General features: G+C 45.2%; 1 protein-coding gene across 3 annotated transcripts in view; it reads right to left on the reverse strand.

Moving 5' to 3' along the window:
• Positions 1-25,319, reverse strand: part of LOC119962282 (transmembrane protein 132C-like) — a 1,347,532-nt gene that overhangs the window by 232,042 nt on the left and 1,090,171 nt on the right. For all 3 annotated transcript variants that reach the window (XM_038790273.1, XM_038790281.1, XM_038790286.1), the window contains one exon: positions 11,026-11,169. In XM_038790273.1, coding sequence (XP_038646201.1) covers positions 11,026-11,169 — 144 coding nt within the window. The remainder of the gene's footprint in view (positions 1-11,025; positions 11,170-25,319) is intronic.

Genomic DNA, 25,319 nt, shown 5'->3' on the forward strand with positions numbered 1-25,319 from the left:
AATAAAGATTCCCGCTCACCCCTCTGAGGAAATGCAGACCATTTGGCCATGCTTTACTCTATGTTGGAATCATGTAACTTGGCTTTGTGCGAGAGGCCATGTCAAGAGGCCTATTAGGTATCAGCACAAACCCAGCCTAACCCTGTGCTACAAAGTGGAGTACATTTGTAATCCCAGCTTATTGTTCAAGCCATCTACAAAGCATGGTACTTCCCAAACCAGCAAGATCCAGCATTGATAAGTCTGGAGATGAATGAGTTCCAGTAACAAAGCATTGCAAATTAAACTGGGAAAGTGCACTTGCAACAAGGGGCCAGCACACCAGTGTTCACAGTCTTGACAGATTTAAGAATCCCTCTAATCTTTTCAGCTTGCCAGAAGCACGACTTTAAATCCTTCCAGTGTAATAGAACCAGCGCCGCAATGAATTTCTCATTTTCTTAAAAGTAAATGAACGATCATTTGCAATTTGGATCATTATCCTCACTCTCACAGCAGGAGAGCATCGGACATATGTACTGCTTCATTTAATTGGATTTAGTGATCTGACAGACCTTTCAGCTGTTCTGACAGCCCGACTGCTTCGTAGAACATTCTCCAAATATGGATGGGGCTGAGTGTGGTGTTTATGCACAGACTTGGCAGAATGGGGACGGAGCTAGCATTACCAATGCCCCAAGATTCTCCTGGAGTCTTCACCAACAATTAAAAGGTTAATCTCCAGGACAGTGTTTTAAAAAGCCTGTGAGAAAAACAGTGGCACCAAAAAAATTGTGTGAATGTTCTCATTATCTTTGAACACTTATTATTAGTTACAAAAATCTGAGCAATGGAAAGAAGGCTGTTTGACTGGGCGAGGATTTCATGTGAAAAAAAAATCTCAAGCAATATGTCCAACCAGAGTTTCACATGCATGAATTCAGGGTGAGCTGACTTTCCGTAGGTTCTGTGGCCAGCCTAACAGTCAAGCACTTCACAAGAATTATGTCTGTCCAACAAGGGGCCACTGATGGTAAGACAAATCTTCATGCTTCTGAAGAGTTCAGAGGCTTGCGGTTGCAACATCAGGGACAGCGTGTTTTCGATGTCAATGTTTCGAAGAATGGCAGCAACGAGAAGTACTGCACCATCCCAAGACTCAAGGCTTTCTGAAGCAAGTGCAGTAGAGGAGGGTGGGGCTGTTTGGAATGTCAAAACACAGTTTTGTACTCTGAAGAGCTGACAACTAATGAACTAGGCTTGTTGATTGTGAGCAGCCGCTTCAGTTCGAATACAGTATTAGGATAATTGCTTTGTGGAAGCCTTTTTCTGGAAACAGTGGAAGGTTAGGCTTACAAACATTATTTAACATTATTTGTAATGCCTAGTTTGTTACCTTTTTGATGACATAAATCATGCAACGTTCAAGTCATCGAGTCTTAGAAGTCCACAGCAGGCATTGTCGAAACTCGGGCGCGCTACCCGCGGGTGAGTCGCGGGCGGGTGTTGGGAGGGCCGCGTAGCCACCCGTCGTGGCTTTCCCGATCACGCAAAGATGCGCGCAACAGCCGGCTGTTAATAATGCCGGCTGCAAGCGGCCTTCAAAATGGTCGCGAACATGTCAAAAAAGATGCGGCCGCACTGCGCGTGCTTGCCAGATCATCGGCGCCAATGCACAAAACTATGCGCATGTGCGCCGATGATCGGGCACGCATGTGCAGTGCGGCCGCTTTGTTTTTTAAATGGTCGCAGCTTTTTGTTTTACAAATTCGGGGGGGGGGGGGGGTTATTAATTTTATTCATTTATTTTATTAATTTTTTTTTTACACGTTCGGTGGGGGGGGGGGGGGGGTTTATTTGATAAAATTTTACAAGAAAAAAATGCAGAACTTTGGACAAATGAAGACACCATACTTTCCGAGTATGATGGAGGCTTCACCCCCATCCAACAGGTTCCATTGGAGAAGCGTGTACGAGGGCCGAAGGGATCCAAAACAATTTCCTCCACTTTTGTCAGCAGCAAACAAGGTAAGAGAAAATGGTGGGTCACAAAGGTCGGCCAGCATGGGTCGCGAAGGCCGGCCGACATGGGTCGCGAAGGTTGGCCAGCGTGGTTTGCAAAAGTCGGCCGGCGTGGGTCGCGAAGGTTGGCCGGTTGGTAAAAATGGGTCCCCGGAAAAAAAGTTTGAAAAACTCTGGTCTAGAGCATTGAAAAGGCCCTTCGGCCCTTTGGTAGGTGTCTGCACCTACCAAAAACAACCACCTCACTTTTCTAATCCCATTTTCCCGCCCTTGGCACATAGCCTTGTATGCCTTGGCATTACAAGTGCACATCTAAATACTACTCAAATGTTACGGGGCCTCACGGTAGCATGGTGGTTAGCATCAATGCTTCACAGCTCCAGTGGTCCCAGATTCGATTCCCGGCTGGGTCACTGTCTGTGTGGAGTCTGCACGTCCTCCCCGTGTGTGCGTGGGTTTCCTCCGGGTGCTCCGGTTTCCTCCCACAGTCCAAAGATGTGCGGGTTAGGTGGATTGGCCATGCTAAATTGCCCGTAGTGTAAGGTTAATGGGGGGATTGTTGGGTTACGGGTATACTGGTTACGTGGGTTTAAGTAGGGTGATCATTGCTCGGCACAACATCGAGGGCCGAAGGGCCTGTTCTGTGCTGTACTGTTCTATGTTCTATGTCTCTGCCTCCACCACTCTTATCAGGCAGTCAATTCCAGATTTCCATCACCCTCTGGGTGAAAAGGTTTTCCATTACATCTCCTCTAAACCTCCTGCCCCTTACCTTAACTCTAAGGCCCCTAGTAATTGATCCCCCCAACAAGGGGAAAAGTTTCTTCCTGTATATATATGCCCTTCATAATTTTTTACATCTCAATCATGTCCCCCCCTTAGTCTCTTCTGCTCCAAGGAAAACAACCCCACTTTATCCAGTCTTGCTTCACAGCTAAAACTCTCCAGCCCAGGCAACATCCTGGTAAATCTCCTCTGCACCCCTTTCCAATGCTATCACATCCCCCCTGTAATGTGGATTCCAGAACTGCACAGTTGTTTGCTTAAAACTCAAAGTAAGGTCAAAAAGTCATGTCTTAATGTAATGCAGCTGTGATTGCTGTTTGTTCAGGATATGATTGAGTAAGTAGAAATTTTGCAGTTTGCAAACACCCTTACGTAATTGGTGTAACCGGGGACAGGTGGAGGAGGTGGGCTCCTTCTGCTCAGCGAAACTGCACGCACACTGGAACAGACAGACATCACTGAAGCAAGCAACAAGATTGGCCAAATATGCTGTCAGGACTTTCCTGCTCTGGGGAGAGTTGTCAAGGGTGAAAATGAGCCACCATGGACTGTTGCTATCAGGGAAATGAGATGATCAGAAAGTGTGGAAGTAGCAGGGCGGGAAGCAGAGACCTATTTAAGCACAGTGCTTTTTAAGGTCAAGATCACTGCACCCTGACAAGGAAGAATGGGGCAGCACGGTAGCATGGTGGTTAGCATAAATGCTTCACAGCTCCAGGGTCCCAGGTTCGATTCCCGGCTGGGTCACTGTCTGTGTGGAGTCTGCACATCCTCCCCGTGTGTGCGTGGGTTTCCTCCGGGTGCTCCGGTTTCCTCCCACAGTCCAAAGATGTGCGGGTTAGGTGGATTGGCCATGTTAAATTTCCCGTAGTGTCCTTAAAAGTAAGGTTAAGGGGGGGTTGTTGGGTTACGGGTATAGGGTGGATACATGGGTTTGAGTAGGGTGATCATTGCTCGGCACAACATCGAGGGCCGAAGGGCCTGTTCTGTGCTGTACTGTTCTATGAAGGGGGATAGCCTGGTCAGCTATTGAACAGTGAGCGGATAAGGATGAAGTGAGGACCTGATCCTGTCTATTTCTCAGGGAAACCAGGCAACTAAAGCATGGAGTGAGTACATACTGCTGTAAGTATCATTAAACTGTCTGTAACAGAAATAAAATAATAAAGTACAGTTACTTTAGGCAAAGTCTCGAGTTTTGGGTCATTGACATCCAGATTAGATCTCCAAACCTAGTTGGTAGGAGTAACCAATATGATCTCATGGTGGCACGTTGGACAGAGGTGAGTACTGCTGCCTCACAGCACCAGGGACCCAGATTCAATTCTGGCCTTCGGTGACTGTGTGGAGTTTCTGCGTGGGTTTCCTCCGGGTGTTCCGGTTTCCTCCCACAGTCAAAAGATGTGGAGGTTAGGTGGACTGGCCACCCCAAATTTCCCCCAAGTATCCCAAGATGTGCAGGTTAGGTGGAGTGGCCATGATCAATGCGCAGGGTTACAGGGATAGCGTGGGGGAGGGGGGCCTCAGTAACTTCTGAGGGTCAGTGCAGACTCGATGAGCCGAATGGCCTCCTTCTGAACTGTAGTAATTCTAAGGATCCTATCACTAGGACCACCCATCCTTCCTATATGTTATTTAGCTGCTCAAACTAAGCATGACACTTGGGCTTCCTTGCCCTCATACTAATGCACAGTGCTTTGAAGGATTAGCATGTATGGTCTTTATACAGAAGAGTTCACTTTGCACAAACAATTTATTCTTCCACCCATTCCATCAGTCAGATCCTGAAAGGAATTTACCCGAAACAAATCCTTGAATCTGAATATAGCTGCACTACATGTAATCACACCCACTACAAGCTGCACAATTATGGTTAAGTCTGACTGTACATCCTCCTGGCAATTTGAAGTTCTCATCTTTGCCTGTTTGCTGGAAGAGATCACAAATATTATGACACATCAATCATGGGTAGAGAACTTGAAAAGTATGGATTGACTTTGAGGCGATCCCTCTCCACATTGCTGGCCAACCAGGTAAGGGGGAAATTGTGGCTGGTGTTATTGAAAGCTTCCTGCCAAGGTTGATATTCTCTTTCTCTTGCCCTTCTTTCTCATTCTACTCTTTCACTGGCACCAAAGTATACAATTAAGTACTCAGCATCTGATGTTTTCTGATGTAACATACACGTCAAAGTTAGTCATGATTTCTAAAACTGTCCCGGGTGTGGCAGAACCAGTAACTGGGCCATTCAATGACCCAGATCAAGAAAGTAGAGCAGCAGCCATGGAAACAGCACTCTGATACTTACCAAGAGGAGAGCAGAAGAAGTGCTGTAAAGGCTAGAGCCTGCAGCAAACAACTATGTACGCACATAGGAGCAGGCATACACCCGAGTCTCTGTCGGCATTTTATTCACATGGATAAACATTATTGTTATTGCATTAAAACGTGCAGGGTAAACTTTGTCCAGAGAAGATTTCTGGTATGGTGTTAAATAATGGGTCATCAGTACCTGCAGTGGGACACTTGGTGGTTTATTTACAGGTAGTACCTTTGTTGATGAATGGTTGAGGTGGCAACAGGTTGTCTGAGACAATGGAATGCATGGAGGACTGAGAGGAGAGTCACATAGTGGTGTACAGTTCTATCTGCCTGAACAGAGACTGCAACAGGATTATCTTCCTCCTCTGGCTTTCTCTCTTTATCCCCTAGCTCTGATTGGTTGTCCTTCTCGAGAGGTTGTATATGCTTATCGGTTTACAATGTTGTGAGACAGACCACATTGATCCCGGAGTCATGGATCATGCGACATGGACCTTGCATCAATAGCTTTTGTTCTGTTCACTAATGATCCCGGAAGCTACATGCACCTTACTGTACCTATCATTGACAGATGCCTACGGCTTACCTGCATCAGGGCACAACAGGCCTTGGAGGAGCCAAGACTGCCCTTTACTTCATGAGTCAAATAATGGAATCACAATGGAGTGCTTTGAAATAGTAGTGTTATGACTGGTGACTGAGGGTCGAGCATTGTATGAACCAGAGTCAATTGTCACAGATGAATTGAACATTGATGGAGCAATAGCTCTGTGCTTCCTGAATGAATTGCTTGCAGAATCCAATAGAACCCACATGTGTTTTCATTGATGTCTTGTACTGTCCAATCTTTTTGTTTGGAAAAGCTGAAGTCGAATCTATCATGTTATTGTCGGTCATCCAAAGGGAAAGTGATATAATTGCTTTTTCCACCAAACAAGGCATCAGTCACCTTCCCATTACATCTGTATCTGGCTGATTGACTGATGTCCCTGTGGCACTTTTGAATGAGCCCACGAGGCATAAATATTGAGTATTGCGGTAACCTTGGCAGTCAATATTGGACTTTGGGTGGAGATAAGTACATAGAGAGATCCATCGTATTTCAAATGTTAAGGATGTCTCTATATTTAAGAAAAATATTCATTCATGTAATATAGCTGGTCTTTTAAACTGGGAGTGATAGCTGAGTTGAACTGTACATGCAATAGCCAAATGATCTGCATGGCTTTTCATGCTTATTCCTCACATAAACAATATGCACATGAAGTGGACCACAGTAGAAACACAGGATAATTGGGAACAGGAGGAGGCTAACCACTAAAGTCTGTTCCACCAAACACTATACAATATAGTCAAAGCTGATCTGCATTGCACAATACTTAGAGACAAGCCTAGTGTGAGCTCCAGATGTTTAAATGTTTAAACTCTTTCCATTGCTGTCATTTATATCAATGAATCGAGTGCCATATCCTGTTCTTACGAGGCTGTCTTTCAGCTTCTGTAGATATCTGTTACATCTGAGCAGATCCTGTGTATATGGAGGGCTTGTCCATAGGGGATGGCTTCTTTAATGATTTTAGGGTGGAAGCTTACAGATGTCCTTGTACTGAGGTATGGGTGACTAGGAGGTCATGACCAGTGGCCAGTTCACCATGCAGTTGATCTTTGGGTTTATGGCCATCATCCACCCGATGAATGTGGCCGAGCCAGCGTAGACATCATTGGCTCAGCAATGTGTATGCGCTGACAGAATTAGCACATTCCTGGACCTCTGAGTTTGCTACCTAGTCCTGCCAAGTGATGCTGAGGATATGTTTGAGATACTGATGGTAGAGGCTGTTCAGCCTTTTCTTCTGCTTAGCTTTTGTTGTCCAGGTCTCACTGAGTGTACAGAGGATGCAGGCTCGGTAGATTTATTTTGTGTTCTCAGTCAGGTTGCTGCTGTCCCACTCTGGTACTCAGTTTAGACATAACAGCTGCAGCTTTTGCAGCATGTGCTTTGATTTCAGCATCGAGTGACAGGTTGCTGGTGATTGTGGAGCTTAGATATGTGAAACCATTGTTGCCGAAAGATGAGGAGCGGTGGAATGGCACCCCTCTTTTCCCACTCCTTGTTTGACTGCAATAAGCTTTTTTTTAAAAAAAGGATGTGCTTTCTAATTTGGCAAGCGTATAACTGTTTTTGTCCCATTACCGGAAGAGACAAACAGAAAGCTTTCCTACTATTTATTGTACTTAATCTCATACAAGTAAAAATAATAAAAACTTAGGTGAGAACATCAGAGTTGTTCCAAAGTTCTCTCAATCCGGGAATCTTCCGTATAGATTGGAAAACTGCGCATGTCACGCTGTTATTTGTGAGTATGTTGGTTTCATAAACATTTTAATTTGATTCATATACTGTTACCGTTTCCTTTTGTCTGCTGAACAGTAACTGTTTATGTTCACATTCTGGCCATATTTGCCAAGTGCCAACTCTGCCGAGACTTCAGACATGTTCCCACCCATCAAATCCATGTACAAACCATCAGAAAATCAATCCACGCATGCTGTTAAAGTAACTTCCTAACCTAGCTCCATTTTAGGCTTCAGGATGGGGAACAGAAAGCATTTTATGGCTGGTCGGAGGTGGAGAGTCAGAGAGGGGGACACAGTGTGTGCAATTGGTTTGAGGATTTTACATTTGCTGAGGAGAAGCATTCGGAAATAGAAGACTTTCCTGCTTCATTTCCAATGCCAGCTCCAGGGAATTCAAATCCCAGCAGCAGGGTGGCACAGTGGTTAGCAATGACCTCAAATCCCAACAGCATGGTGGCGCAGTGGTCAGCTCTGCTGCCTCACAGCACCAGGGACCTGGATTCAATTCCGAACTCGGGTGACTCTCTGTGTGGGGTTTGCACGCTCTCCCTGTGTCTGCTTGGGTTTCCTCCCACAGTCCAGGTTAGGTGGACTGGCAATGCCAAATTGCCCCTTAGTATCCAGGGATAGGGCCTATGTAGGATCCTTTTTTGAAGGGTCGGTGCAGACTCGAATGGGCCAAATTGCCTCCTTCTACACTGTAGGGATTCTGTGATAATCCCCGCCACAGGCAAAACTAATACTCCTGAGTATGAGCGATCCTCCTACTCTCCACATCGTCAGTCTTCATTGTATCTGAGTGAGGCTGCCAAATGACAGATATTTCTGATACTATCCAGTCTCATCTCACACCTGAACCTCACAGAGTTTCATCCTGTCACTCTGCATCAGATTCGAGCCCAAGTCCTTTCGATAAAAAGACAAAATGCCTGGTCTCTCAGCGTACAAAATTAGTCTGGGCCTTATTTTTAAAAGGGGCTCCAGAATGAACTGCTTCCCTTTAATGAACAGAACAATTATCTCACAACCAGCTGCAAAAAGAAATGTGTTTCATGTGGAGTGTAAAAATGTGTTTCAAAGTGAATGTTTTTCCACTTAAGAGCAGCTATTGAACACCGTGGGATCATTAGCAGTCTTTTAGGCGCTGGATCACAATGTCACACTGCTTATTACTGCCTGATATTACAGGAAAATCTATTTCTATGTGTTTCACGTCTTTTCTTTCAACAAGGGGAACAATAATCATCGGCATAAAAACTTCATTTTCTGTTGAATCACTGGCAAAAAGCTCATTTTCTGAAATTTCCCAACCAGAAGAAGTTGATGTTAATTTTCTTGTTTCTCTGTACATTTTAGTCGGTCCTGGAACATGCCGACAAAAGGGTTAAAAACAAAATTTCCCCTAAAGCAAACCTTGATGGTGCCAGCTGTCACCTTCTGCTTTCGGTCCCGAAGGTCAGAAACATTCCATCCTATTTTTTTCCTCAATTGCTCAAAATGAATGGGAAGGGAGTTTTGCACAGTCAAGAAGACAGCTTTCAAAATGGCTGGTAAGTGCTGGATGTGGGGTTCCTGCCTCCAATAGTGAATTATAAAATCATTGCTGGTATAGGGAAAGGAATGGGGGTAGAGGAGGGAAGGGAGTGGGGAGCAATTTGCACAATAGGGAAATACAAACCCAGCAGAGCCCTTTGAACTCAGTGTTTGAGTTCAAACAGACCTCTTTTTGGCTGTTGCCAAGACTATAATGCACAATGTCAGAGTCACAAATTGATGGAGTAGATGCAAACACACTTGAACAGCAGATGAGGTCTGTTTAACTGCCAGGATTTGAGATTTTTTAAAGTCCCCACTCTTGAAACTGTAATAAAATGATTTAAAAATGCCTCACTTGGACTACATGGATTAACAGGCCAGCTGGTACAGGATCTGTTTAAGCAGTTTCAAGAGAGCTATTTGTTGACATTTCCATACGGGCTATTCATGACAAATGTTTGGCTGAATTTTGAAAGTTACAATTATCTCAGAAAATGGTTATGAGTTCACAGTTTGATTGGTATTTTAAAGGTGCCATTAAAAACTTTGGGATATGAACAGAAATTTGTTTTTTTATAGTCATTAACCACTTGGGGAGACTAAAATGTTCTAATCATTCCATTAAGGGGAGTTTTCTCACTATCAAGTCTGTCTAGTGAGAATTGTATTAGAATTTAGGAAGGTATTTTTTTTTCATTTCCACATGTTTCCTGGGATCTGCTCATGGTGGATACTGGGTGAGTTGCCACTAAGTTGGCATGGGGGGGGGGGGGGGGGGGGGTAGATGGAGGGGAGGGTGTGGGGTGTGAGCTCAAAGGCCTAAAATAATCTAAACCAATTGGGACTATGTTTCTAACAACCAAGATGGGCCTTCCAACCAGCTCTCTTTGGCATTTTCCCAGCCATAAGTCCTCCTAGCATTAGCCTCTGGAATCGGTGGACCCAGCTTCACCCTCTCAGCTGCCCTCTCGAGTGGAAATTGCACGTTGGTATATCATACCGTGTTATGGATAAGCAGTTAAGCTGGCTGCTGAACGGCTTCTTATGTGGTCCACTATTTGGTGGTGCGGAGTTAATCAGAGGGGAGTGAGCTGCCATTGTCTGCAAAGCATGGGTCTGAGATACAAACAGTGATTACGTTAAGTGAGCTAGTTAGTCCCTATAACTTTACACAACACTTAACTACTCAGGGTGAAATTCCATGGGATTCTCCTGTTCTTAGTGGAAGTCCTGTGAAATGTCAACCCTTTGTTTTCTGTAAATTCAGAAGTGGGGGCATTAAGTACGAGTATAATGCTGAGTTTAACTGAGGTATCGCTGTAGGAACCGAAACCAGTAACCGCTCCTCGTGAAGGTGTTTTTTAAAGGTGCGCTTTCACCCTTCCTCTTTCCAAGTACCTCTGTGCCAGTGCCAGGGTTTTAGATGAGAGACCAGATCTCAGGCCTCAACCACTGCTCCAGCTGTCAGAGATGCAGGAGAGCAGTTTCATGGATGCTTCACCCCCTCCTGATAGAGTAGTGCCCTGTCCTTGCACAATGCTGACATAGGTGCCAAGGGTCAGATAAAGAGCTTATCGTGCGGGGCTCTCTCGCGAGCCCTGATCTCCAAATTGCTGGCGTTCTAATGTGCTGCACCATTTGGCCATCTTCAAAGCAGCCAACCTCTGGATCGTCATTAAAGAGCTACATGCCAGGCTACATGACATGCTGAACAGAAAAACCTCAAACGCCATTGCAAACACTGGTTTGAGTTTAAAATATGTCAAAATGATTAGCAGTATTCAAAAAAATACCTTCATAGCTATGTTATGCAAACCTGACTGCTGAAATACACACCAAAGCTTTCCTGTCACTTGGAATTAGGACACAAGAAGAGACATCTCATTCTGATTCTTTCCCAACCCAGTGATTAATTGTATTTACATCAAACTCTCACAAAAGGGGACAAAGGTGCAGACTGTATTCTGCACTGTTATATTATCAGAGCTGAACAGGAGAATGATGGGAGTTCCTTCACCATACCTTCAATACATTTTGATCTGATGATTTACATGCAACAAACTCGGACACATCCGTCACCGTGCTGTCCTCTTCCACCACAATTACTTTCACAGGAACTGCCACCGTTTTGCCAGTTAGAATTGCAGTGTTGAGGATTTCAGTGTTCTGTAAATAGAAGAGTTAATACCATTAGGGAAATGTAGAGCCAAATGTATTATTTCAATAACAACAATTGGTCTACTGAACTGAGAAGTCAAATTATGGCTTATTAGGCAGCATTAGTATGTGTCTGGAGGACCCTTACATACTCTCAATGCTGAAAGGGAGATGCTAACAGCACTCTCCACATTGCTGTTATCACAATGGCTCGCACAGCACAAATAGGTCACGCAATTCCACACATAAGCCACCTGCTTGCTGCAAGGTGTTAGGATACCGGACCAGGCCCCAACATTTGTTAGGATACCAGATGAGAACCCCAAACATTTTTTTAAAATTTGTAAATTTGTGAGGAAAGGATACTTCACCCCAGGAGGGATGACTCTGACCAATAGGTATCTTTTATGTTAAAAAAAAACTTTAATTTAAACACATAATCAAGCCCATGAACATCAAAGAAATTGTTTTACAATTATCAGTCAGACAGTTCTTAAACACAGGGAAAAACTTGAACATTACTATCTATACCTGCTACTAACTCCAATTAAGCAGCCCAGGTGGCAGTTCAAATGCCACCTAGAAATAAAAGTTAACACAACTGGTTACTTGCTCAGCTTAGAGAATTTTGGAATATTTTATTTCAAGAGTACACTTCTGTCCTGTCAGACACAAATCCTACGGCTAACTGCTGTTCAGTTTAAAATATTATTTAATAAAATAAAATATTTTGCAGGCAACTGCAAAACTACAGACAGACCTGGCTCCTCCCATTAATTACACCATCTGTATCTCTCTAATCTCCATGACTTGCTCAACTACAACTACACACCATTCCCTCATAAATTATCTACACTCCAGGGAATCTCCAGCAATCAAAACACAATTCCATTAGTCCTTCATCTGTAACCAAGTAAATAGTTGAAATCATAAAATTATTTCACTCATTTCCGACTCATTAATTTCAGCTTTAGCAAACACACAGCCTGGGTACCTTAGCCTCGATTACTTACCAATATTATTACATAAATATATACATTGGGGGCAGCATGGTAGCATAGTGGTTAGCACTGTGGCTCCACAGCACCAGGGTCCCAGGTTCGATTCCCTGCTGGGTCACTGTCTGTGCGGAGTCCGCACGTTCTCCCCGTGTCTGTGTGGGTTTCCTCCGGGTGCTCCGGTTTGCTCCCACAGTCCAAAGACGTGCAGATTAGGTGGATTGGCTATGCTAAATTGCCCTTAGTGTCCAAAAAGGTTAGGAGGGCTATTGGGTTAGGGGGATAGGGTGGAAGTGAGGGCTTAAGTGGGTGTGCTGCAGACACGATGGGTGAATGGCCTCTTTCTGCACTGTATGTTGTGTTCTATGTATTATTCCAACATGAGTTATTTTATTTTATGCTTTCAGGAGAAGGCTGTGCACAACACACAAAATACATTCTGAGCATCAGATCCTGGGAGACAATGAGCAAGTATGAATTTATGAACTTTTGAGTGATTATTTCTTATTTACTGTGCAATGCATAACGGAATACTGCATTTATCATATACAATTTTCTTTTTGGTGTAAATAGAAAAGTGTAACACAAAAAAGGGGAACGTGGTGATCTCTGTATGTGTCAATACATGTTCAGTTAATGTAAATGAAGTACAGACAGATGACCATTAGATGGCAACACTAACAGGAGCTATATAAGGAGTTTCCCGCTCTTTCTTTAGTTAGTATGTGTGGAGAACAGTTCGGGTGAAGATGTGATCAGATCAGAGTGTGCTGTATTATCATAATTGTTATTTTAATCTGAACTTACTTATTTGCTTTACTAGTCTAGTATAAAGTAAAAGAACTCACAATATTAATATATATTACTCAATAAATGATTTGTCATCATCTGGAGGACTTTGACTATTTCTCATAAGAATTCAATACAACTCGGCGAGACAAAAGAGTAATATTTATATTACAATATAGTAATATAACAAGACACATATTGGTATCCACTTCCATTAGCACCAGCAACCCTCTGACTACCTCACTCTATTGTCTGTTCTTCTGTGACCTTGGACTGTGAGAGTTAACAGGTCATTCAAACACAGGTCAACCACTCCTATTCTCATCCCGACGGTCTCACATGTCAACTTACAGCAGGAATCACGGATGGGCATTAGGAGTGGAAAGCCTGTTCTTTCTTAGGCATGCTGAGGTCAATGGTGGTGCTCCCACCTCTGCCCTGGGCATTGGTAAATAGAACTGCCGAGGCACAAACCTCAGCCTGCACAGTGTATGTTAAAACTATTCAAAATCAATTTTTTAAACTGTTGCATATAATATTCAGGCAGTATCTTACTTTGCTTTCCTCCCTGACACAGAATGTGGGAGCAAATCTCTAGAAGGTCACTTCAACCCACATTGAAGTGCCTCTACGAATCATTAAAACATTATACTGTGCAATAATACTGCCTGTGTTGGTTTTCAATATGAACCAGAAAGGGAAGTTCCACTAAGTGCTTATGTGTTGTATGCAAGTCTATTCAAAAGTGAGGGCACATACTAAACATTTTCTTATTCAATATTATACTAAATTGTAGCCTTGTGTTTTGACCTTTAAGAACTCATTTGCTCAGCGAGAGCGTCTGATATTGCAACTACATCTCACTAATGAGGGGAAGAAAACTAGATTCTTTCATTTTCTCAGTAATTTATTTTATTTGGAAGCTCATTAACAGCTCCAGCACTTCACCCTAGAGAGTCAACAACAATATTGTTGCTAGAAATACAATTAAATTAAAAGTGAACATGAAGGCAAGTGTAATCAATGACATTAATCCAAAAAAAAAACCTCAAAGCCTTGTAAAGATAAGAGCAGTGTTTCCAAAACTGACCCCCGCCCCCCCCCAACAGTTAGGAACACACATTGGATCATCAGTGTTACAGCAACACGTTCGACTTGAACTCCCGTGTAACAAGAATTGGATGACTAAATAAATCCATTCAAGCGATTGATGTTTTATCCAATCTGTCACTATAATTACACTAAAAGAAAGAACTTGCATTTATATTGTGCCTTTCACGGTGTCAAGACATCGCAAAGCCAATAAAGTGCCCTTGAAGCACTGTCTAATACACGGAAAATGCACTAACAAATCAAAGCGCAGCAGGATTCCATCAACAAAAATGAGATAAATGACCAATTAAAGCGTTCTGCAATGATGGCTGAGGGGTGAATGTTGGCCAGCACACTGGGGGAGCTCCACTCTTTCCCTTCAATGGGATCTGTTACACCCACAGGAGAGGGTAGGTGGGGCCTTGAGTTAAACTCTCATTCAAATGACGACACGGTGCACTGTGTCGACTCTCTTATTGCTGCACCAAAGCTTCAGCCTAGATACTTTAGCCTTGAACCCAAAACCTTCTGACTCAGAGGGATGAATGCTTGAATCAAAGCTGAAATCAATATTAGACCATAACTGTTCAGCTGCAATAATAATTAAAATAAATAAAATTTAAAAATAACGAAATAAATAATTAGCCATAACCAATATTAGTCCACATCTATAAATCAGATTAATGTTCAATAAAGGCACTCACAACACACTTGTCTGATGTTTTCCTTTAATCAGTGCATGTTTTGTCCTGTTGCTCATTCGCCTGGTTCTTCAATGCCGATGCACTAATTAGGGGCAATTTCCACCCCCCCCCCCCCCCCCCCCCCCCCCCGCCAGCATGAAACAAGGAGTGTCAAATCAGCAAATATGTAAAACACAACACAAAGGGTGAGATCTACCGTCCGCAGTGTGCTTGAAGAGCAGTTGGTAGATGCTGGGAGATCTCTCGACGGTATCTACCCTGCCCACCATGCCTCGTGTGGTCTAACATGTAGTCTCACTCTAATGTGCATTCCCGAGATCTAATCAGATGTACCCCCAGAGGATCAAACAGAATGGCATGTGTGGGTATCTCCAAGAGGATTGGCAGCATCCAGGTGCTTGCCCTCGGGGCAGGGTGGCACCCTGGCACTGCCGGACAAGCATGCTGGCGCACCTGGGTGGCAGCCTGGCACTGCCAAGGTGCTCTGGGGGCAATGGCAGTGGCACCGGCAAGGTGCCAAGCTGGCATTTTCTGCGCAATGGGAATTGGGCCCTGGGGTGCGCTGCGTGGGTACAGAAGAGCTGACAACCCCCTTATAGCTGAGATGGGACATGGGGGGGTGGTCAGAGGTCACTTTGGGTGGTCAAGAGTTCAGGACGTCATTTAGAAATGGTGTCTCGATCTCTCCCTGCACTGAGGAGTTCCGGCGGGCAGAGCTCCTCAGTCCAGAAAACGGGTCTAAGTGTGACCTTGGCCATGCGTTCCCTGCTGAGGCCCTGATCTACCCGAATCGCTGTTCAATAGACTGGTATTTCTTGGTGCTCCAAGTACCAGGAAACACCTGGCTAATCACCCGCTATAGGACTCTGTTCCCATTTGGGTAAAGCACGCCCAAAGTAATTGCGCCTTCTTCCATTTTAACCACAATGGGTTTTGTTACATCCGAGCACCACCTAGGGATGTGAGGTAGATCCATGATTATCATCGTTCAATGAGACTCAGTTCCTCAGATTTCACCAGTCATTTAAATTTAACGTGGCCAGCTGGGATTCCCAGGGATTGGGAGACCTGGTATTGAAGGGAGGAAGGAGCTGGCAATGCAGCACGTATTCACTGCTTTTATATTGGTCAGGAATAAGGGCGACAAGGTGGTGCGGTGATTTGCACTGTTGCCTCACGGCGCCGAGGACCCGGGTTCGATGCCAACCCTAGGAAACTGACCTTGTGGAGTTTGCACATTCTCCCCGTGTCTGCGTGAGTCTCACCCCTACAACCCAAAAATGTACCTGGTAGGCCACACTAAAATCACCCTTAATTGGAAAAAAAAAGAATTGGGTACTCTAAATTTAAAAGGAAAAAAAAGTTCATCAGGAAGAGCAAAAGTGTTTCCCGTATCTGCCTCACACCAAGAATAGTAAGAATTGAGCGACATAAAAATGAAAATGATTGAAAGGAAGCTTAGCTATCAATGGTTGTAATGGGACGTTGTCTCAAAATGGATTTTGGGAGTCAAATGTTCTCAAAACCAATGAGGATGAGCAGCATCAGCCGTGGTTCAGGAACTCCATTCTGCCCTTTAAATTAGAAGAGAGAGGTTTTCAACTCTACTCCAAAAACCTGGACACGTAACCCAAACGTCAATGAAATATTGAGGGAATGGTGCATCTTTTGGATGGGACATTAAACCAAGGCCCACCTGTGCCAATTTCCTGGCCAATATTTACCTTCAAGCAACATCACTCAGAACAAAACATATCATCGGGCCATTTATTTCATTGTTGCCACAAATTGGCTGCTGTCTTTCCCTATCCTTCCAAAGTGTTTCAATGTGGTAGAGCACTTTAGGATGTCCTAAAGTTGTGAAAGACTATACAAATGGAAATCCTCTTATTTAAAGAATCCATTATTAACCAATTGTATAGTTGCAAAAAGTGATTCACATCCAACTTGAAGGTACTTTCTTCTGGGCAGTGCAGTAGAGATTTTGCTCCTCATTTCATCAGTTGTGTATCTTGTACAGGGCTGTGCCAATCTTAACTTGATACTCATATCTCTTGACTACTCTCTAATTCATAGAATTTACAGTGCAGTAGGAGACCATTTGGCCCATCGAGTCTGCATCGGCTCTTGGAAAGAGCACCCCACTTAAGCCCACACCTCCATCCTATTCCCATAACCCATTAACATAGAACATAGAACAGTACAGCACAGGACAGGCCCTTCGGCCCTCAATGTTGTGCCGAGCCATGATCACCCTACTCAAACCCACGTATCCACCCTATACCCGTAACCCAACAACTCCCCCTTAACCTTACTTTTTCTAGGACACTACGGGCAATTTAGCATGGCCAATCCACCTAACCCCAGCTAACATTTTTTTTGAATACTAAGGGTAATTTATCATGGCCACTCCACCTAACCTGCACATCTTTGGACTGTGGGAGAAAACCGGAGCACCCGGCGGAAACCCACGCACACACGTGGAGAACGTGCAGACTCCACACAGACAGTGACCCAAGGTGGCAATTGAACCTGGGATCCTGGAGCTGTGAAGCAACTGTGCTAACCGCTATGCTACCTTGCTGCCCCAATCATGAAGAATGTGGGGTGACACATTCTCCCACCGCAATCTTTGGGTGTGTTCTGCGGTGGTGGAGACGACCCGCCATTTGTCAGTGATGGGATCTTCCTGTTCCACCACTGTCAACAGGATTTCCTGTTGATCACAATCCCCGCTGCCGGAGGGACCGGGCAGGGGGGTCACCGTCAGCAGAATGGACGGTCCCATTGTCAGAAAGGGCCAGAAAATCCCACCCTTTTTATTCTCTCCAACACACATACGGTCACATGCAAACTGAATTTCAGTGTTGTGTCCCATTGATCTGAAAAAGACTAACGTACTTATTCTGAGGGCACAGGCAAAATCTCCAAAAATTACTGCCTTCAAATGCACTGGATGCCTTTTTAATAAATTACATGTCTGTTATTTTAACAAAGGCATTAACTTATTTAAAATGAATGGGTTAATGCCTTCATTAAATTGCAGAAAAGGTATTGTCATGCAAACACAATAAGCTTTTGAACATGGATATCACACGGCAATTTCTAGGCTGATAAATTTTAACAACCCTCCTGGCATTGATTTAACAGAAATGTTTAAACCACCATTAAAAAAATACCAGCTTTGAAAAGGAGATAGTCAAAGGTGTCAAGACAATATTGCAATGAAAAGCCTGAACCCCTATTGGCTTTTTAATTATTCAAGAAAGAATTAGTACAGGTATTGCATTAAACACAGTAGTAGATCCAAGATGACTTATTCAGTTACACGCTATTAACATTTTGACTGAATCCCACATTAATTATTTTTTGGCGGTGGTGCTTGAGACTTTGCAATAGTGGTTATACCTCAATGATTTTTAACAACTCCTTCACTTCAAACATGTGATTAATTGAATCCACGAGACAAAACTATACAAGTGAGTTGTATACAAAACTATACACACTGAGAATTGAACTTTCTAATTTTACTATTGATGAAGAACATTGAATCAAATGGAGATCAGGATTTTTGGGATCAATATTCTTTCAAGAGGTTGATACGCTCTCAGTCAATGATGATTGCCTTCTGCACGTAAGGGTTCTCAGATGTGACACTGTAGAATGTTATGTATCACCTAAAGCATTTCTTGGTACATTGCATAAGTGTGACAAAAAAATTCATGGATTCTCAGTCCTTTCAGCAGTACTACTTTGCTGAATAGGATTTAAGTAAAATTGTGACAAAAATCAGGGGCTGGATTCTCCGATTCTGAGGCTATGTCCCACGCCAGCAAGGGACAACAGTGGCAGAAGAAATGGTGTAAAACAGCCACCAATTCCCCGCTTTGCTGGGGGCTAGTATGCCGGCAGCATAGAGCACCTGGCTCTAGCTGCCGATATGGCCCGGAGAATAGCCGGGTCCGTGGCCGCGCAAGTGCATGGTGGCAGCCTGCAACGGCCGTGGCGTGCTACATGGCGGAGGCTGCTCGCGGATCCGGCCCGCAAAACAGTGCTCCCCTTTGACCGGCTTGCGCGTCCCAGACAACCAACCCACAAAGTGCCCCCAGCCCCTAATAAAGTATCCCCTTGCCCGCGGATTGGCACTCCCTCAACTGTGGCGACGCTGGACTGAGTCCGCAGATGCTACGCTGAGTTCCCGACGCATGATAGCACACACGACTGATGCCGTTGGGAACTCGGCCGCCGGGGACAGAGCATTGGTGGGTGGGTCTCTGGCAATGTCCTGAGGCCGTCGATACGTGGTGCGGCATACTTGCAGAGTGCACCACGAAAGCGGCACCACCCCCGATTTGGTGGGGAACTGTGATTCTCCAGCCGATTGCCGAATGCGATTTCGGCGTCGGCAACTGGAGAATCCCGCCCCAGACTTGGACACAACAGTTACATTAATCTGACCTCATTTTAAGGTAAAGGTTTATTTTCATTGTTTCTATTATTATTTTCTACTAAAAATGGCAGGTGGTATGTCCTCCATGTCACACACGGGATGGAATTCTCACAGGCCCCATCTGGTGGGTTCAATGATGGGGGGGGAGGGGTAGAAGTTAGTGAGAGGCCCAAAAAGATGGTTTTGCACAAGCATGAATTTACAGCGGGATCTGTTGCTGGTATCCACTGTGGCGGAATGGAAAATCCGCTTGATGTTGGCGCAAAACTCATTTGCATACAGTAGCACAGTGGGTAGCACTGTTGCTTCACAGTGCCAGGGTCCCATGTTCGATTCCCGTCTTGGTCACTGTCTGCGCAGAGTCTGCACGCTCTCCCCCTGACTGCGTGGGTTTCCTCTGAGTGCTCCGGTTTCCTCCCACAATTGCGAAAAATGTGCTTATTAGGTGAATTGGACATTCTGTATTCTCTCTCTGTGACCCGAAAAGGTGCCAGAATGTGGCAACTGGGGTTTTTCAAGGTAACTTAATTACATTGTTAATGTAAGCCTGCTTGTGACAATAACGATGATGATGATGATTATTGTTATTATTATTATTAATGGGAAATTATTTTTCTAGGGTCACGGAATATTTTCCCTTAAAGCAATATTGCAATGTAAGGGGTTTCATTGTTTTGCAAACGACTTCAAAAAAAGCTGTCACTGATAGAAACTTTTATGCAAGTTATGCTTGACTTTTACACCAGAAAGAAAGCCAAGAACTGAGAATTTTGAAAAAAAAGATTGACTACAACTGAGCACAATTACATACATTTATATAGCATTCCTCGTCTGTGAGAAATCGGTAAGAAGTCTTACAACACCAGGTTAAAGTCCAACAGGTTTGTTTCAAACACGAGCTTTTGGAGCGCAGCTCCTTCCTCAGGTGAATGGAGAGGTATGATCCAGAAACATTTATATAGACAAAGTCAGAGATGCCGGACAATGCTTGGAATGCAAGCATTTGCAGGTTATCAAATCATTACAGATCCAGAGAGATGGATAATCACAGGTTAAAGAGGTGTGAATTGTCTCAAACCAGAACAGTTGGTGGAATTTTGCAAGTCCAGGCCAGATGGTGGGGGGTGAATGTAATGCAACATGAATCCAAGATCCCGGTTGAGGCCGCACTCATGAGTGCGGAACTTAGCTATAAGTTTTTGCTCGGCAATTCTGCGTTGTCGCGTGTCCTGAAGGCTGCCTTGGAGAACGCTTACCCGGAGATCAGAGGCTGAATGCCCTTGACTGCTGAAGTGTTCCCTGACTGGAAGGGAACATTCCTGCCTGGTGATTGTCGCACGATGCCCGTTCATTCATTGTCGCAGTGTCTGCATGGTCTCGCCAATGTACCACACTTCGGGGCATCCTTTCCTGCAGCGTATGAGGTAGACTACATTGGTCGAGTCGCACGAGTATGTGCCGCGTACCTGGTGGGTGGTGTTTCCACGTGTAATGGTGGTATCCAAGTCGATAATCTGGCATGTTTTGCAGAGATTGCCCTGGTAGGGTTGTGTGGTGTCGTGGTCGCTGTTCTGAAGGCTGGGTAATTTGCTGCAAACAATGGTTTGTTTGAGGTTGCGCGGTTGTTTGAAGGCCAGTGGGGGTGTGGGGATGACCTTGGCAAGATGTTCATCTTCATTGATGATGTGCTGAAGGCTGCGAAGAAGATGTAGTTTCTCCGCCCCAGTAAAGTACTGAGAAATCACACAGCACTCTATAGCAAGGAGAAAACTAATACAATACAAAAGGAAAAATTAAGATGGGGAAATCGAGGGTTTGGTTGAAGATTGAGGGGTTTGAGCGAAGGCATGGGGAACTGAATGGAGAATTTCTGGTTTCCTCCCACAAGTCCCGAAAGACTTGCTTGTAGGTAATTTAGACATTCTGAATTCTCCCTCTGTGTACCCGAACAGGTGCCGGAATATGGTGACTAGGGGCTTTTAGAACATAGAACATAGAACAGTACAGCACAGAACACGCCCTTCGGCCCTCGATGTTGTGCCGAGCCATGATCACCCTACTCAAACCCACGTATCCACCCTATACCCGTAACCCAACAACCCCCCCTTAACCTTACTTTTTAGGACACTACGGGCAATTTAGCATGGCCAATCCACCTAACCCGCACATCTTTGGACTGTGGGAGGAAACCGGAGCACCCGGAGGAAACCCACGCACACACGGGGAGGACGTGCAGACTCCGCACAGACAGTGACCCAGCCGAGAATCGAACCTGGGACCCTGGAGCTGTGAAGCATTTATGCTAACCACCATGCTACCGTGTTGCCCTTTTCACAGTAACTTCACTGCAGTGTTAATGTGAGCCGACTTGTGACAATAAAGATTATTATTATTAAATTCCCGAGAGCAGGAGCAACACCAACAGAAGAGCAGAGGGAATGAGGGATAAAGAGGAATTGACACAGGTGTGGAAAAGCAGGGAGATAGAACTCGGGATGAAAGGCAAAAGAAGTCGGGGTTGTCCGAGACCATGGGGAGATTTTAAAACACTGTTGAAATCAGATGCTGTGGAATGGCAGACCAGAGTTGTTTGGGAAGGGGGGGGGGGGGGGGGGGGGGGAGATGGTGGTGGGGGGTGGAAACAAGTAACTTAGTGAATTTTGCATTAAATGTAGCTTGTTGAGGGTTGAGGCGGTATCATAGTGGTTAGCACAATTGCATCACAGCTCCAGGGTCCCAGGTTCGATTCCTGCCTTGGGTCACTATCTGTGCGGAGTCTGCACATTCTCCCTGTGTGTGCGTGGGTTTCCTCCGGGTGCTCCGGTTTCCTCCCACAGTCCAAAGTTGTGCGGGTTAGGTGGATTGGCCATGCTAAATTGCCCTTAGTGTCAAAATGGTTAGATGGGGTTACTAGGTTACGGGGATAGGGTGGAGGAGTGGGGTTAGGTCGGGTGCCCTTTCCAAGGGCCGGTGCAGACTTGATGGGCCGAATGGCCTCCTTCTACACTGTAAATTCTATGATTCTATGACTTGTAACAATAAAAGATGATTATTGTTATTATTATGAAGCTCTGTTCGATGTACAACACCAGGGCTTAGAGGGTTAAGTTATGAGGACAGGTTGCACAAACATGGCTTGCACTCCTTTGAGTACGGGGGATTAAGAGACAAGTTGATTGAGGTGTTTAAATCGTTGAAAGGATTTGATAACATAGAATTCCTTTGGTGTGGGGAATCAAAAACAAGTGCACACAGCTCGGTCGTTCAGGGCAAAGACAGGAATTGTTCTTTCAAAGTGAAGATCATTTGAAAATGTCTGCAACAAAAGGTTATGGATTCCAGCATCAGCGATCTCAAGAGCCTTCAGGTTGCCTTTCAGAAAGAATACATCGCACTGATTCTGCTGATAAATCTTCCACATTTGTTTCAGGATTTGCAGGGCAAAGAGAATAACAGGCATTTCAGTCTTGCATTCAAAATGTTTTTGGATCAGGCTTCACAGATAACTCAATATTCTCGTGCCTGAGACACCCAGGGCCAACCACAGAAATTGTGAGCTTTTTATATCAAAGGTATGTCACAAATGTAGCCGAATAAACTTTTATATGTGCTGCAAACACTATTATCACAGAGGATTCGGGTTTCTCTGGTGACTCAGTTAGTTCAGATAGAGTGACAAGTAGACACACATGCCAGAAGGCCCCTGCACATTTGCTGCTCTGTACTGAGTTAGCTGAGCTGACGCAGCAGCTGCATTGATAGAAATGACCACAACGTCCTGGAAAATTGAGAAAATCAACTCGATTTTCAATTCCTTAGTCCTATCCAGTAATGCCTATTCCAGATGACATGTGAGTGTGCAACAGATTACTGATTTGGAATACTTTCCCCACTTATAGATTACCCACACACACTGTGCAGATTTGTATGTCTATGAAAAACAGCCTCATCTCACCACCTGTCTCAATCGCTCCACTGATACAAAATGCCCGAAGTGCGTTTCCCGATGGGACAGAGAATCAGGCGTTGGAGGAAGATCTGGGTCATCGCCAAGCGATGATCCAAACGCGATGCTCCGACTAGCCCGACACCGGGATCGAGGTTCATGACCGTATGCCAGGGGGAGAATCACAGACTGAGCCATGCCTTAGACATCACCATTCGAGGCGCTGACGTCGAGGCCCAGACTTTCCACTGCAATCGCCACCCTAGCAATGCTGGCCTCGATGTCATGTGTTGCCAGCGCCCTTTACTGCGCCCATAGCCTTTGGGACCCCTCCAATTGGCTATGCACTTGACAGGGTGTCGCTGACCTCCCCTCCTGAATCACACAGCCGTGCCTTAGCATTTGCATCTGTTCCAGGACAATCTTGCCCAGTCGACATCTGACTGGGACTCAGCTGATTCCTGGGATCCAGCAGGCCTCTAATTGCTGACTGCCTTGGATGTTCCTGCCTCCATCTGATGTGCATCAGCATCTTGAGGTGCACACTGTGCCCTAGAGGCCTGTCCACTTGTGTCACCCAGCAAGGTTTTTGTCTCTGCGCTCATGGAAGATGGGGATGACGGCTGTGATGCCTCAATTATGGTTTCCAGGGAGCTCTCCTCCAAGGTGTTCACTTGGGTGGCGGGAGAGTGTGGGGGGGGGGGGGGGGGGGGGGGGGGGGGCAGGACAGGGGACGGCACCCTGGATAGCCTGGCCCCATCAGGTGGAGATCCTGCGAGAGAAGGGATATGTGGTCAGCGAGAGGGAAGCATCATTTTGTCTGGCATTAACAACTCACCTGAGGGAGGCCATCTGAGTAAAGGGGCAGTGGATCCTCACCTCTGCGGTGCGTACGTCAACCTCTCTGTCCATGACTATTCTCTCCTTGGTCAACTCTGCGATCTCCAGGGTCAGATCCTCAATGGGTGAGGACTCTGATATCTGGAACTCCACCGCCTGTCTAGGCCCTCTCACGCCTATTATGAGCTAGCTTCTCCTGTGGGGTCAGAGAGGGGGCATTGTGAGCCATGCACTTGGTGCATGGGGTGGGGGCAAGTGACATATGTGGGCACCTTACCTTGACTTGGAGCAGTTGTGCTGGTGGGTGCCAGTGTGTTACTGGGGCACAAGTGCAGTGATCGGATTGGAGAGAGTACGAGGTGCCAGCCGCTGACTTGTTGGGCGAGGGATTCGGAGGTCTGGAGGTGGTAGCTGGAACTGATGCCAGAGGGCTGATGTTAACTTACCCTTGCGGCTTGGTGGAGGTTGTTTGTCTCCTTTCTGCGCTGTACAGCGGTCCTCCTGGTCACGCTACCTGACCTGACGGCCGCTGCTTCTGCCTCCCAGGTGGCATTGGTAACCATGCTGCTCGTCGTCCGACTCCCTTGAGGGAACAGATTGTCCCACCTTGCATCCACGGCATCCACAAGCCTGGCCAGGCTGGCATCACCGAAGCATAGAGCAGGTCTGTGTGGTGCAATACTTGTGCGTTGGCTGGAAGTGAGTTGTAAGGGAGCTTGTTAGTGGGGAGCTGCCAGGCATTAAACAGCCAGTACTGGCCTGAAGCACGTGGGTGCTCATTTTCGGCACTAAGTGCCGCTAAATACAGGTAGCGATCTCGCCAGCACAGCCATTGGGAAACACCCAAGTAATCATGCCCAAAATTACATGAACTTTTTCCGCTAAATTGACCCTAGATAATCTCGGTCTCGACAGTATCAGTTTTCCTGTGTAATGTAGATTCTTTAACATTATTCTCAATTAATTAGTGACATTTAAAGGGATTTACATTCGATACAAGCATTTAATTATTTCACTTATGAAATAATCCTTTCAAGTGAGGGTGTTAACCTTTGTACTTGTATTTTTAATTAAATGTAATTTGCTGTCTATGTACATCTCAGCCTGTTTTAGAAATATCAACCATTGAATTAGGGACTTCTTAACATATTGATGAATATTTTGCTGCTGAACCAATAGCTACATAACCTTTTGAGAAGAAATAACTTGAAGATCAGTTGATCGGGGAAGCCTCTGTTAGTTGTGCAATGTTCCTGGCATTGAGGTTTCTACAGTGCCTGTAAAATGCCCCATTGGGGCGGCCTCCAGCCATATTGTCAGGATCTTGCAGGCACCTATAT

The sequence above is a fragment of the Scyliorhinus canicula genome, chromosome 1, assembly GCF_902713615.1.
Source record: "Scyliorhinus canicula chromosome 1, sScyCan1.1, whole genome shotgun sequence".
NCBI lineage: Eukaryota > Metazoa > Chordata > Chondrichthyes > Carcharhiniformes > Scyliorhinidae > Scyliorhinus > Scyliorhinus canicula.